The sequence below is a fragment of the Lissotriton helveticus genome, chromosome 7 (genome assembly GCF_964261635.1).
Source record: "Lissotriton helveticus chromosome 7, aLisHel1.1, whole genome shotgun sequence".
NCBI classification, from domain to species: domain Eukaryota; kingdom Metazoa; phylum Chordata; class Amphibia; order Caudata; family Salamandridae; genus Lissotriton; species Lissotriton helveticus.
Genome location: NC_136068.1, coordinates 1,692,596,953 through 1,692,611,360, shown reverse-complemented (window position 1 = coordinate 1,692,611,360; position 14,408 = coordinate 1,692,596,953). Strand labels below are relative to the sequence as shown.

At 48.7% G+C, this 14,408-nt stretch overlaps 1 protein-coding gene across 1 annotated transcript in view; it reads right to left on the bottom strand.

Moving 5' to 3' along the window:
- The window catches only part of LOC144770670 (uncharacterized), a 275,828-nt gene that overhangs the window by 214,979 nt on the left and 46,441 nt on the right, over positions 1–14,408 (bottom strand). Inside the window, exon 2 of the mRNA XM_078655384.1 lies at positions 4,991–5,060. Coding sequence (XP_078511510.1) covers positions 4,991–5,060 — 70 coding nt within the window. The remainder of the gene's footprint in view (positions 1–4,990; positions 5,061–14,408) is intronic.

Below are 14,408 nucleotides of genomic sequence, written 5' to 3'. Positions count from 1 at the left end.
TGAACTGATGCCTGGGGCAAAGACAACCATGGAGTAAGATCCATCTTACGCAGTTGGTTCTTTACTGATGCAGTGAACACCTCCCTTTCCACTGCCCCAACAATCCTGTCTTCAGATATCATGGGCCTACTCTCCTTCTCCTGGCACTGCTCTTTGGGGTCTACATGGATACGGGACAAGGCGTCAGATTTAACCTGCTGCGCTGCTGGTCTGTACGTAATGATGAAATCAAACTCATTAAAAAAGAGAACCCACCGCATTTGGCGTGGCGTCAAGGCTCGCGCCGAACGGAAAAACTCCAAATTCTTATGGTCCGTATAAATGGTAACGGTGTGTCGTGCCCCCCACAGATAATGTCTCCATTCCTCAAAGGACAGCTTAACTGCTAACAGCTCCCTCTCAGCCACAGTATAATTGCGCTCTGCAGGCAGCAAGGTCTTAGAGAAATAAGCAATAGGATGCATATAACCTGTCTCGGCCACTCTCTGGGACAGCACTCCACCAACTGCACACAATGATGCATCCGTCTCCACAAAAAAAGGTAGAGCCGGGTCAGGATGGATCAACACGGGTGCCGATGTAAACGCCCCCAACAACCGCTGAAACGCCCCCTGCGCCTCTGTAGACCACTCAAAGGATACCCCCTTTCGCAGCAGCTGAGTCAAGGGAGCCACAATGTCAGAGAAATGTGAGATAAAACGCCTATAAAAATTGGCGAATCCCAACAACACCTGTATATGTTTTACGGACGTTGGAACAGGCCAGGTGATAATGGCCTCGATCTTTCTTGGATCCATCCGAACCCCTCCGGCAGACACCACAAATCCTAGGAACTCCACCTGTGTAGTGCCAAACTGGCACTTTGCCAATTTCGCATAAAGATGGTGCTCCCGCAGCTTGCGCAGAACCTGGATCACGTGTTGCTGATGCTCGACCCCTGTCTCCGAAAAGATCAGGATATCATCCAGGTACACAATCACGCTCCGATCCAAGAACTCCCGAAGCACCTCATTTATGAAATACTGGAATGCCGCCGGCGCATTGCATAGCCCGAACGGCATTACACAGTATTCATAAAGGCCATGCTTTGTTTTGAATGCTGTTTTCCACTCATCCCCAGTTCGCACACGCACCAGATGATAGGCGCCCCGCAAGTCCAACTTGGTGAACACCTTTGCGCTGCGAAGCTGATCTAGTAACACGGGGATGAGTGGAAGCGGGTATTTGTTCTTGACAGTGGCCTTGTTTAGCGTGCGATAGTCCACACACGCCCGTAAAGTACCTTCCTTCTTCGGAATAAAAAAGATAGCCGAAGAAACAGGCGAACACGATGGACGGATAAACCCCAGACGCAGCATCTCCTCGAGATACACCTTCAGGTGCAACTCCTCCGGCTCAGAGAGAGCATACACCCTACTACAAGGAAGAGGCGCCCCGGGAATAAGATCGATCTTACAATCAAATGATCTGTGTGGGGGCAAGCCCTGCGCCTCTTCTGCGTCGAATACCTCCCTGAACTCCTGATATTGCAAAGGTACTGCATCCATGTCAGTGGCAGCACATGACAATGACAACTCCTTTTCACCTGCATCCTTATAGCAGTGCTTCAAACAATACGAGGAATCAAGAGACACTAGCCTTTGTACCCAATCTATCCTGGGATTGTGCTCCTGCAACCATGGCACACCCAAGACCATCCCGAAAGAGGGAGCGTCAATGAGGTCAAAACACACCATCTCTGAATGTCCGTTCTCACACACCAGACACAAAGGCACCGTCCTCTTTGTAATAGAGCCTGATGTCAATTTAGTGCCATCAATCGCCCGCACAGGTTCGGTCTGGTCTTTCACACAACATGGAACATTCAGTTTTTTAGCCAACGTAATGTCGAGGAAGTTCCCTGTAGCCCCTGAATCCAACAATACCGATACCGGCACTCTACTCTCTCCGCACAACACCAGATGAGCATTAATAATAAAGTGCCTAGGGGCCCTATCTACTGCTCCAAGTACCTCATACTGCCGATCCTTCCTTTCATGGTACAAACAGGCCACCCTCTTTCCATAAGAGGATCCAGAGGGTTTCACGGGACATTCCCTCGCAAAATGCCCACCCTGGCCACAATACAAACACAGACCCATCTCTCTCCTTCGTTTCTTCTCCTCATCGGACAAAGGCCCCCTTACTCCACCTATCTCCATTGGCTCAGACACACTCTTTGTCTCTCCAGCTCCCAGGGACTTATTATCGGGCTTCACAAACCCTCCCCTTGGCGCCTGATAACGGCTTTTCTCCCCCGTCTCTCCGCTAGGCGATGGTTTAATTTGACTACGAGATCGATAAAAGCCGCACAGTCCAGTGGGGGATCTACTACCTGTGAGACTATGTCCTTCAAATCTTCGGACAATCCCTGATAAAATAAAGAAGTCCTCTTATCTTCGGGCCAATGCGTCTCCGACACCAAGCGATTAAAGGTGGAAATGTATGTTAATAGGTCCTGACGCCCTTTTCGTAATTTCAATAGTTCTGCGTCACTTGCCTGCATAAAGGCGTGCTTCGCGAACAAACCACGCATCAGTTCTTTGAATGCAGGATAGTTGGTTAGCACCGGATCATCCCTGTCTACTAGGGGTATAGCCCACTGTGCCGCTGTACCAGCCAAGTATGATATTGTGAACGCCACTTTGGCCGAATCATTGGGAAAAGCAGTTGGTTTGCACATAAAGTGCAGTTGACATTGATTCATAAATGTGCCAAATTTGGCGCTATCCCCTGCAAACCTCTCTGGCGGTGCCAATGGGACAGGAACAGGAGTGTTCACAGTAACTGCCACCGGTACCCCCCCACTAGCTCCCTGCCCTTGCCCACCAGAGTATTGGAAAGTGGCTGGATGTATCACCTGGGCCTGAGGGGTCCTAAGCTGCACCCTTTCCCTGCTAAGTAGTGCCCCAACCTCTTGCTTCATAGCCACGTTCTCTTGCCGCAAGTCATGGATCTGGCTTTGGAGGGCCGTCAAAGCACCCATGACATCCTGCAAAGTGGGAGTTGTAACAGCCGTAGCCCCCACATCCTCATCCATCGTCGCTCAGGCAGTGCAATTATTACGTGGGCTCGTTATTCTGTTAGCTCCTGCCCAACTATGCCCATGCACTGCAGGAGCGAAGAAAACCCCGTTCCTCTGAACCTACCACTCCGTGGCTCACACCATAGATAGTACCATGGGCCAACGGACTAGCAAGGGACAGGGGGCGGGAATAAGGGAAGGACAGACAAGGAATCCTAGGTCTTCTCTCCTAGGGGAAGGGTCCTTCTGCCGGGACTACGTTACTCCACGTGCTGTATCACAGGGGACTGGCTGAATCACCGTCTGCCACACAAAAAACAACAGATGTCAGCAGTGTAAATACAGAAACCCTCTTTCTCTTCTCATGCACCCACACACCACCCCATAACACTCCTCCTTACCACTAATACTGTGATAATCGCCGGGTGGAGTACTCCTTCCAGGAGTATATATGAAGTCCAGCAGGCAGGGGGCAGGAGGGCAAAATCAGGGGATGAAAGGGCTAGGCGGCGGGGAATAACGCTATAGGAGACCAGGGACCAATGGGGACCAGAAGAAAAGGAGGAAAAAGTCGTAAAAACGACTGAAAAAACCTCCGTGTAGCAGTCCACTAAGAGTCTTCCTTGCGTACCGCCCAAAAAGGAGACCAAACCAGGTCAATACCGGGGAATAATCACAGCACAACACAAGCTTCGTTGTGCGCTGGCCAGGAACCCGGAAACGCCCAAACCGGCACTCCGCCTTCGCACAACGAGGTGGACAGACTGCACAAGAGGCGGAAGTGCGGGACAGCGTCAGCGTCAGCAGGACAAAAACAACACCAGGAACCACCGGGTAATCCAGCCGGACCACCCGATTCCTGCAAGAAGCGCCGGAGCCCCAGCCACTCCTTGATCCCAGCCGGGATAAAAATGACTCCAATTACACAAAAGGTATTCACTAACACAAAACGAGACGAAACACACAAACAACTAAACCCAGGAACAAACAAGCAAAGGAGGAGATCAGGGGAACCCAAAAGGGGGGAAACAGGGATTAACAGGAGTCAATAAATGAAATGGGAAAGATCACGAGCCCGTGAATGCTGCAAAGTTCCCAAGGTACCAATACAGCTCCCAGCAAGAACCAGGAACCACAATTCAAGATAACGAGCACCGGGAACAGGGAAAATCAGCCTTTTAACCCCACCTAGCGTCACATGGGCTCCGTGTACATGGCAAGAGAAAGAGGACTACGGGGCAGATTCCTAACACTTAGACCTCGAATTTCAAACGATCAAAAGAAAGGCTCCATTGAAACTTGTCATTTTTGGCCAGGTATAATCAAAATGTTTATCCAATTTGTAATAATACACGGTTTTAATCCTGTGGCAACCTACAGATGCCTTAAAACGCTTTGAGACAATATAAACATACAGAAATGCCGTAAAAAGTCAGGCTTAATTCAGGCCTACTTGCGCTTCACACTGGCCATCCATGGTAATGATGTGATCAGTTGGTAACGACTGGAGGTGGGTGCCTCTGCCTGGGTAGCACAGATGTACAGTCCACCTTATCCACCCATCACCTAATGGTACAGCAGGCAAGTGTCATGTGTCACACGCCAGGCCCTGTGGGCTCTACAGGTACTGGACAAAGGGTATCATTGCAAACCCATGGAATTCACTGAAAAAAACTCTGTCAAAGGGACATTACTTGTGAAACCATATACGACAAGACCAATTCCACTTGACTTCACTGAAGCGGTACAAGATAGATGATCTTCACATTTAATACTACATTCTAGACACAATTATAGATTTTCTGGGCTTTCTGTGTATACTATTTCATTTTTAGGGATTAGGATATTTTTGTAGACTATGCCCGTACTTCTTTTGCATACTACATCATTTCTTGGGCATACGAAGGCACTTGAAGAGGTTCCTACCTTGAGTGGTGAGTGCATTACTTCCAACCAATGCGATGGATTGAGCAAGGAGGAGCCAGGGCAGGAACATCTGTGAAGCAACGAGAAACGTCACTATTACAATGTCTACACATAATTCAATGTGTAAAGACACCATCATTTACCTGATTCCAGCAACCCTTCCACTCACAAGGCCTACTAACATCCTCTCGATAATTCATCAATATCACCTTTAAAAAACTTTTCTTTTCTTTTTCCAAATAGTCTAAGAATGTAATTACCAATTTATATGCTAAACATTCTGTGCTTTGTTCTCCTTGGATATTTTACAAAGCATAAAAACCGGCCCCACCTTGTGCCGCAAACTGTTGTGTAGAGAAAATCACTCTAAGTGTCAAGGAGGGGAACAATGTGCAGGAGGGCACATACTGACAACACGTGTATTTAATCAGTAGAAAGAGGTAAGAAAGGCAGCTCCCCTGCTCTGTTGTCCTCCAGCCGTCTCCCAGGAACCCTACAGCCGCCACCGCAGCTCCAGAATAATGACGTCATAGAGACCAGCACTCCACTGCACGAGGACAGGAGCCGAGGCAGGACGTGACAGACGTCTATACCGCCAACACACTGAACTCAACAGTACGGAGTGCCTTTAGGGTGGAGGGTATGTATATATGTGCCACACTAATGCATGGAATGGTCTCTGTCAGAGTTGGAAACCAGTCCCATTAGCTCCTGCATAGGTGTATCATGCAGCAAGACTTTCGCTACCCCAATTACGTACTTAATAATAACATCCACTAAAGCCCTCACTGTGTGGTGTGCACTGCACGAATAGCATTGGTAGCTGGCCTCAAAACGCCTGTGAAACATCCAAATGTGTTCTGTGGCCTATAGGTTACATACAGATCTCTGCGTCAAGTGCATAAACCCAATGAGCTCTCTCTCAGCAGCAAGGACAAGGGAAAGTCCAGGGAATGTGTGTACTGAAAATAGATGCTATGAAATAGGGAAAACGGACAGCCATTTGATTAGAACTTGACTTCCATTTTCAACTTTGCTTGGCTTGCCCTTGTCCCTCCAGCTAAAGCCATATGTGAAGTTAAAAAAAAAGTAAGCAAATATATAACTCGCATCTTGAATTATTTTTAAACTTGGGGTGACATTGCACGTAACAGCATGAGAAGCTATTGTTCCTTTCACATATCGCACAAGGAGAACAGACTCTTTTCTGTCAGTATGTGGGTGTCTGCACCCAGGAAAGAGGACAGATTGCAGTTTCATTCACCGATGAAAGAGGGCAGCAGAGTGAACACAGTTTAGATAAAGTTCTTAAAACAGGGCATTGAGACACCTTCTTCTGTGTGAGCAGTGTGTCTAACTGACTCTGGGATGTATTGTCCACTGGGGCACTAGAGCGCCACAGAAGTTTAAATGAAATATGTCTGGTACACAGAATTAATCCGTTTACCCCAATCCTTCCACAGATGAGAAGTAGGGTCTGAGAAAGCTGACAGTAATCACGGCACACATTAGGGTTATGTTCCCCAGCTTGATCCCTCACAGAGGAGGAATATATTCTTAGGAAACTGAGAATCCCCCCATTCTGATGCCCAGGTGGCCTGGACTTGGACAAATTCCTCCATCCTTTCAGAGGCATCATCTTGAAACTCTTAATATTGTCTGGCCACCTCTGCTTCCCTTTATTACAGTGCAACTGAGCTAGAGAATTTTCAAGGCATACACCGTGTTGGATGTGTGGGGATAACTGAGGGTAGGGCAAAACATTGTGATTATCTAATTGCTAATGCTAAAACCTAGATGCATAGGAAAAGGCCTTTTTCCATTCGAAAACGGGCTGATTAGCAGAATCAGCCCGTTTGCAAATGGAAAAAGGCCTTTTCCTAGGCATGTAGGTTTTAGCATTCGCAATTTATATAATCACACTTTTTTGCGATTACCTAGATTGCAAATGCATTTAGGGAATCTAATGCCGAAACATGTAGTCTTTACTAAATGCAAACTGTGCATTTAGAAAACGCTAATTACCTTCGACGGCAAGTTGATGGTAATATGTGCATGCTTTGAAAAATGCACACAAATGCATTTTTCGGGAGGAGGAGCTACGCGTTGAGCGCAATGGCCGCCTAAGACCTCGGCTCCGCGTTACCCACCCTCCGGCTCCTCTATCCTGCACCTAATCCTGCAATCGGAGCTCACCGCCTGAAAGGGGAAGTGTGGCAAAAAAACGGTGCAATCCAAAAGGTTGGACCGCTATACCATACCTAAAGGCTCACCCATAGGTCCAAAGCGGGCTCACCCGGTGGGAGATGATGCTTCGGAACAACCGGTGGAACTGACGTTATTGGACGTGATGGCGGCGATAGAGGGTGTCCAGTCCTCACTGGGCCAGAAGATGGAGTCATTGAACAATAAGCTGGACACGATCACAATCGAGGTCAATCTCATCCGGGCGGATCTCACGAAGGCGAGTGAAAAAGTGAAATCGTTGGACATTAAAAAGGCCAGCTTGATTGACGACGTAGCGCTGCTCCGGCAGGAGGTGCGTGACCTCAAGACCTCCTGTGATCTAACTGACAAGAACCTGGACGATTTCGAGGGGAGAGCCCGACGCAATAATATCCGCATTCTTGGAGTCCCGGAGAAGGCGGAGAACCCTGCCCCTGATCTGTTCGTCGAAGACATCGTCCTTAATTATCTCAAGCCCAAGGGACTGAGTAACTTTTTCACAATTGAACGGGCGCCTAGGGTGCCCGGGGGTCGGCCCAAACCGGGGGCGCAGTCTCACCCGATGATCGCAAGGGTCCTGAATTTCAGAGACAGAGATGCTATACTGCAGGCGGCGTGCTCGGGGGGGGGGGGGCTCCGATACGAGAAGGCCACCCTCTCCTTCTTCCCTGATTTCACACAGCTTGTCCAGAAACAACGTCAAAGTTTCCTAGCGGTGAAGAAGAAGTTTAGGGACAAAGGATTGAGGTACTTGAGGCCACTCAGATTAAACCATCTGAAAACAGCCCCAAGGCAATCCCGGATGCTCTCCCCATTAAAATCTCCTCCCCTCTCACAGGAGAAGAGGAGCTGAGTGTCGTCTGCGTAGGACACGATCCGGGCCCCGCAAGACTCCGCCAGAGCCGCCAAAGGGGTCATGAAGATGTTAAAGAGGGTCGGGCTCAAAATAGAGCCCTGAGGAACCCCAACACCCAGTGGCGGCATCACAGCAGACTCCGGCGTGGTCCAGACCGTTTGTCGGCGGTCGGCTAGAAACAGTGGCAGTATAAACTGTGGGACTGATGAGTAATGACAGGTACTGGGGTTGGACCCCGGGATGTCTTCTATCCTGTTTGGAATAGAGATAGTGTGAGGTGTGTGGGTCACTCTGAGTTCTGGAAGCTAAGGTTTGCTTATGAGCCGGGGTGGTGCGGGATATCGACTCCTCCAAGTTACTACCTTTAGTTAGTTGTAGATTTAGAGTGTGGGGCGACAGGCACACTGCCAGTTGGGGATGGGCGCAAGCCAAGAGCAGGGGTGCAGGGAGGGGTTTGGGGGTTGGCGGGACTCCGGATGTTTGGGGTCACGCGGTTTGTGGGTTCGATTGGTTATTGTTTTACCTTTGCAACATCGGGGGACAGTTCTGCGACAGTGACGCTTCAATACCAGCGTAATGTTGAATACTGTTTGCAATGCGTTTCCCCCCTCCTTTTTACTTTTTTCTACATTAGGAGACAATGCTGTGAATGTACTGCTTTCATACTAGTTCAATGTCAACTGTAAGAGGGGGATCAGGGATGAATGTGCTCAGTTGGAATGTGAACAGCCTTGGGGACAAAATTAAGAGGTGAATGGTCAATCAGTTGGTTTGAAGACACTCCCCAGATGTAGTACTATTGCAGGAGACACATCTCATTGGCAATCACTGCATGGCCCTATATAGAGGGGGATATAAATTGGTAGCGCACGCTGGATTCACAACTGGGTCGAGAGGGGTTGGTGTCTTGGTGAAAAAATCCTTTCCCTTAACGATTCAGGCCACATGGTTTGACCAGCGAGGTCGATACATTGACATATCAGGGCAGTGGGAGGGGAGGACGGTCACCTTTGTCTCTATCTATGTCCCACCCGGCCTCCAATCCGACACGTTTCGAGACCTGAGTTCTATTTTCTTGACTCTGCCATTGGGCCTCCTTGTGATGGGGGAGGGGGGACTTTAATGGGGAGGTGGATCGGCGCCCCGCCTGAGCTCTGAGACCGGTGCAGAGGTGGCTCCCCGATTTCTTAGAAACAACGAGGCTTGTGGAGGGTTGGAGGGTATGCAACCCGAGTGGGGTGCACTATACGCATGTGTCCGCCGCACACCATAGCCTGTCTAGAACAGATTACGTGTTGGTGTCTGCTGCTCAGGCAAGTGCGGTTCGGGAGGCTCGGCACCTGGGGAGGGGCATTTCAGACCACTCTCCAGTTTGGCTCCGGTTGGAGTTCGATCAGCTTGATGTAGGTAGAGTTGCTCCTATCAGTGGATGGCACCTGAGAGACCCCACCGCTAAGAAAGAAATTATTAAGGTCTCGGATAGGTACTTCCAGGAGAATGCAGGTACAGTGGATTCGGCGCAAACTCTGTGGGAGGCGTATAAAACCGTTGTCCGGGGGAGGCTTTATCCCTGGTCGCAGGGAAGAAAAAGAAACGGCAGGCGGAGATGGAGAAGGCGGAGGGGGAGGTGTCGAGGTTGGAGGCGGAGGTGTCTAGGACAGTGACCCCGGAGGGGTTACACCGGCTAAAATTGAGTCAGGATGAGTATGGGGGACTTGCCAGAGACAAGGCTAGAGCACAGAATGTTGAGATTCAAAGTAGGGTGTACGAGCATGGAGATAAAGCCGGAAAACTGATAGCATGGCTGGAAAAGGGAGAGTGGGCATCGCGGCTGGTACCGGATACTCAGGGGGAGAATTCCAATACGCTTACAGACCCGCAGGCCCTGCTGGATAGGTTTGCGGACTACTATAGTGGGGTATACACCTCGGCTGGGGTGTATACGGAGGCAGATAACAGTGCAATGATAAACGACATCCAAATGCCCACGGTATCGGATGACAACCGGGAAGATTTGGAATCCCTACTTACAGATGACGAGGTGGCGCAGGCCATCAGAGGAGTGCATTCCGGGAAAGCCACAGGCCCAAACGGAATTCCCATAGAACTGTATAAGTTGAGCGCCAACAGGCTCGCTCCATTTCTCCGCTCCATGTTTGAAGAATGTAGAGAGGAGGGACAGCTCCCGTATGACCAGCGGGTCGCAAATGTGGTGGTCATCCATAAAGCGGGTAAGCCCAAGACGCTTTGTTCATCGCATAGACCTATCTCGTTGCTGAATGCTGAGCCCAAAGTCCTGGCAAAGTTGCTGGTGATGAGAGTAGCTAAAGTTATCACCACCCTGGTACACCCGGACCAGTCCGACTTCATGCCGCGTCGTAATACGGCCCTTAATTTGCGTTGATTGCATGGGGTGCTGGGCAGGACCCTGACGATCCAGGAACCGGCGGTATTGGTGTCCTTGGATGCCACTATGGCATTTGAGAGGGTTGAGTGGCCATACCTATTTGCAGTGCTGGGGAAACTGGGATTTGGCCCGGAGTTTGTACGTTGGATACGCCTCTTATATGCGCAGCCCCTGGCAAGAGTAGTGGTGAACAATCGGAGGTCCTCCGACTTTCTCCTTGGTAGGGGCACGAGACAGGGATGTCCCCTGTCCCCCTCCTATTTGCTTTGGCCTTGGAGCCCTTGGCGGCATGGGTTCGGTGGGACCATGGTATCCGAGGGTTACGATGGACGTTGGACTCCGAGGACAAAATTTCACTATACGCTAACGATATCCTGCTTTACCTTACCAACCCCAGGGGGTCCCTTATGTATTTTCTAGACGTGCTCGCCATTTTTGGAAGGTACTCTGGCTTTGCATTAAACTGATCTCTTTCTCTCCGCTCCAACTTCTGTTTCTCCTTTCAGCGGAGGCGAACTCAAAGCCGATTATATCACCGCCAAGATCATGATTACTCTGGGACGCCAATGAACGCCACACTTATGGCCCCAAAGAGGACGTATGTAACCCACCAGGCGCACAATGTAGCCCGCACGCTACCTCTAATGTATACCTATACACTGTACTCTGTATGTATATAAATTCTCTTCCTAATAAAAATCATTTGAAATTAAAAAAAGTCAGTGCTTTTTGTCCTTAGGGGCGACCCGCCGGTTGTTCCGCGGACATGCCCGATACAGATTGAGCCAATAAGGTTCCGGTACCTCGGCATTTACATCACGCTTGATCCGAAACTACGATATGCTAACAATTTGGGCCCCCTTGACTCGATTTAAGGGAGATGTGGCGCGCTGGAAGGTGCTTCAGTTCTCCCTTTTGGGAAGGGCGGTGCCTTTTAAAATGATGGCGCTTCCCCGGGTTTTTATATGTGCTCCAAAACACAATGGATTTGGTACCCGCATCCTACTTTCGGGAGGTGGAGGCCCTTCAGAGGCAACTTCTTTGGGATGGCAGGCCTCGTATAACGTTCTCTAAACTCACTCTCCCCTGGTATGACGGGGGGAATAGGGCTTCCTGACTTACGAAAATATTATTGGGCCTCACAGCTAGCAGGGGTGAATCATGCTATCTATGGGCCCCTCTGGGACCTGGGGTATGCTATGGATCGCTGGCAGGTACCGGGATGGGATTTCACTAGGGAGCTCTATGCTGGTCCTCGCTGGACCAACGGCACATGCCATTCAGGTGTGGCACGCGACAAATAGGCACCTTTAAGTGGGAGGGGAGACTCACACTTGCCACTCTGCTATGGAGCTTGGAGAAGCTGGGGAGCGTATGAAAGTCTAAGGGGTTTGACAAGTGGGACCTCATCGGGATTACACAGATCAAAGATGTCTGGGGGAGCAGCACAGTCCACACATTCGACTCACTTAAGAAACAATACCACCTTCACGATCACGAACACTACCGTTACCTTCAGATCAGACATGCCCTACTTGCGAACATCCCCAAAGACACGTTGCTTCCCGTCGCCTCCCCTCTCGAGGACCGGGTGTTGGATGGCCACCTCCCCGAGAAGACTATTTCATTAATATATAAGAAGCTTATTATTCACATGGAGGACCCGCTGGTACTTCTAAGAACACACTGGAGCGAGGATGGGATGGAGTTAGATGATGAGGACTGGAGGGAGGCGGTCTCCTCTCCACGGGTGGTTGCGATATAGATGGGGCTTAGGTTAGTACAGCTAAAGATTCCTCATAGGTCATATGTCACGGGGCCCCGTCTGGTCCGTATGGGTCGCTCGGAGTGTGGGTAATGTAGGAGGAGGTGCGGGGAGCTTGGAACGTTTATGCATATATTATGGCACTGTTCTGGGGTGCAGGTGTACTGGGAGAAGATTCACGATAAGTTACAAGAGGTCCTGGGGGGTGGAGATACGGCCGGAGGCACGCAGGTGTATTCTGCATGTCTGGGAACCTACGGATCTGACTGCATATGGGAAGCAATGGGTAACTTTGGCATTCATGATAGCTAAGCGGAATATTGCCCAGTTATGGGGTGCCAGCCAGTCGCCCTGGGTCGAAAAGTGGGAGGAGGACCTGGATTGGTGCATGTTCAGGGAGAGGTCGGTATAAGTGACTAGGGGGTGTCCGGCGAAAAAGGGGGAGAGTCTGGGAGGCTTGGAATCCCTACCACAGAGATGTGTGTATGCCCCCTATGTGTCCTGAGGAAGTGGAGGCACATGTGTCCCCATGATCCATTACCTATATTTTGTATCTATCATTTTGAACGTATGGAAATGTACTTATGACACTTACAAGAGCTGCTGATGTCACCTGATATTTTTCTTTGTCGTTTTGTTAATAAAAAGATTTTTTTTTTATGCATTTTTCAAAGTGCCATGTAGCGCACACATGCCCTTAGGCATATGTGTGCTTTACATGTGCACACTTACCTTTTTATGTGGGGTGCTTCAGGGGGGCCTTAGGTCCCCTGGCACCCCTGGATTTGCATTTGCTCTTTGTGATTACTAATTTTGGTAATCGCAATTAGCAAATGCAATACCATTCATTCCTATAGGAGTGAATGGAATCACATTACTTAACAGCGATTTGCAATTTCCGAATCGCTATTAGGTAATGTTCAGGAATCGCAATTTTGTTTGCAATTCCTACATGCATAGCATTTTGCAATTCCCAAATAGCAAATATGTAAAATTCGCTATTTGTGAATCGCAAAACGCGGGCTTGATGAATGTGCCCCTTTGTTTCCAAATCCAAAGGAATGTAGCATTTATATATACTGTGATTGACACCTAAAACTTCTGGTTAATCTTGATGACAGATGCATGCCTGTTAGCAAAACAGCTATCTTACAAGAGCAGCTATCCCAGAGGATGAACACCTGGATCTGTTCCTTCTCTGAGACCTCAGCCTACGACTTACTCTGTCTTGTCCGATGTACACTGAACGTAAGAAATGGGCACTCCTAAAATTATTCCTAAATTTGAAATACATTCATAATATTATTCGGCTTCCGAAAGAATTCCAGTAGTATTCTTGCAAACCAACGACATAAGAAGCTTAGTCAGAGTATTCAAATGAATAAATATTTGCACATTCAGAAATGCAACACCTGGAAATGTACAAATAGGGAAGTTGAATGCATACATAAGTTTGCACTTGTTAACATTTTTTCTTCTTTCTTCATCATGGGGAACTTTCTCTGTGGATAAACCACTTCCCCTACACCCCCACTCATGTTAGGAGTTGCCTCCTCTTTTCTGCTCTAAAAACAGAATTGCAGTTCTGCAATGTTGAATTTGATTTCTGAGGAACAAACATAAATCTCCACCCAGTTTTACATTGTGAAACTGTCAGGAAAGGTTTTGAGAATATGCACAAGCCGCCTTTGTAGAGATCCCCACATTAAAACTACCAAAACCCACTCTTGTGAGAGGATTTATGCAGATATCAAATTTAGTTTACTGTTCCTTGAATCTGTTTTGGAGAGCAAATCTATTGCTTGCAAATAATAAAGTTGAATTTGCTTTTGTAAAGGGAGCAGTTAGGGTACCAAAGTCCCAAATAGCTTTCTTCACTCGGCCATAGGTATTGACTTGGCAAATAGGGCAATTGTCCAGGGCACCCACCATCCAAGGACCCCTGGGAAAGTGAACTTTCTCTTTAATTGAACTCTGCCTTTTCTATCCATTTCTATATCTACAACTCTCTGCCTACCAATGAGTTTGTCTCCTAATACCCAGTTTCGTTTTAAGGTAATTTGGAGTCCCCGGAAAGACATGATTAATCTGTTTTTGAGTGAATAGTACTGCTGACGTTATGCAGGCCTCGGATTAGCAGGAAATGTGTAACAAAGTTCAGAGT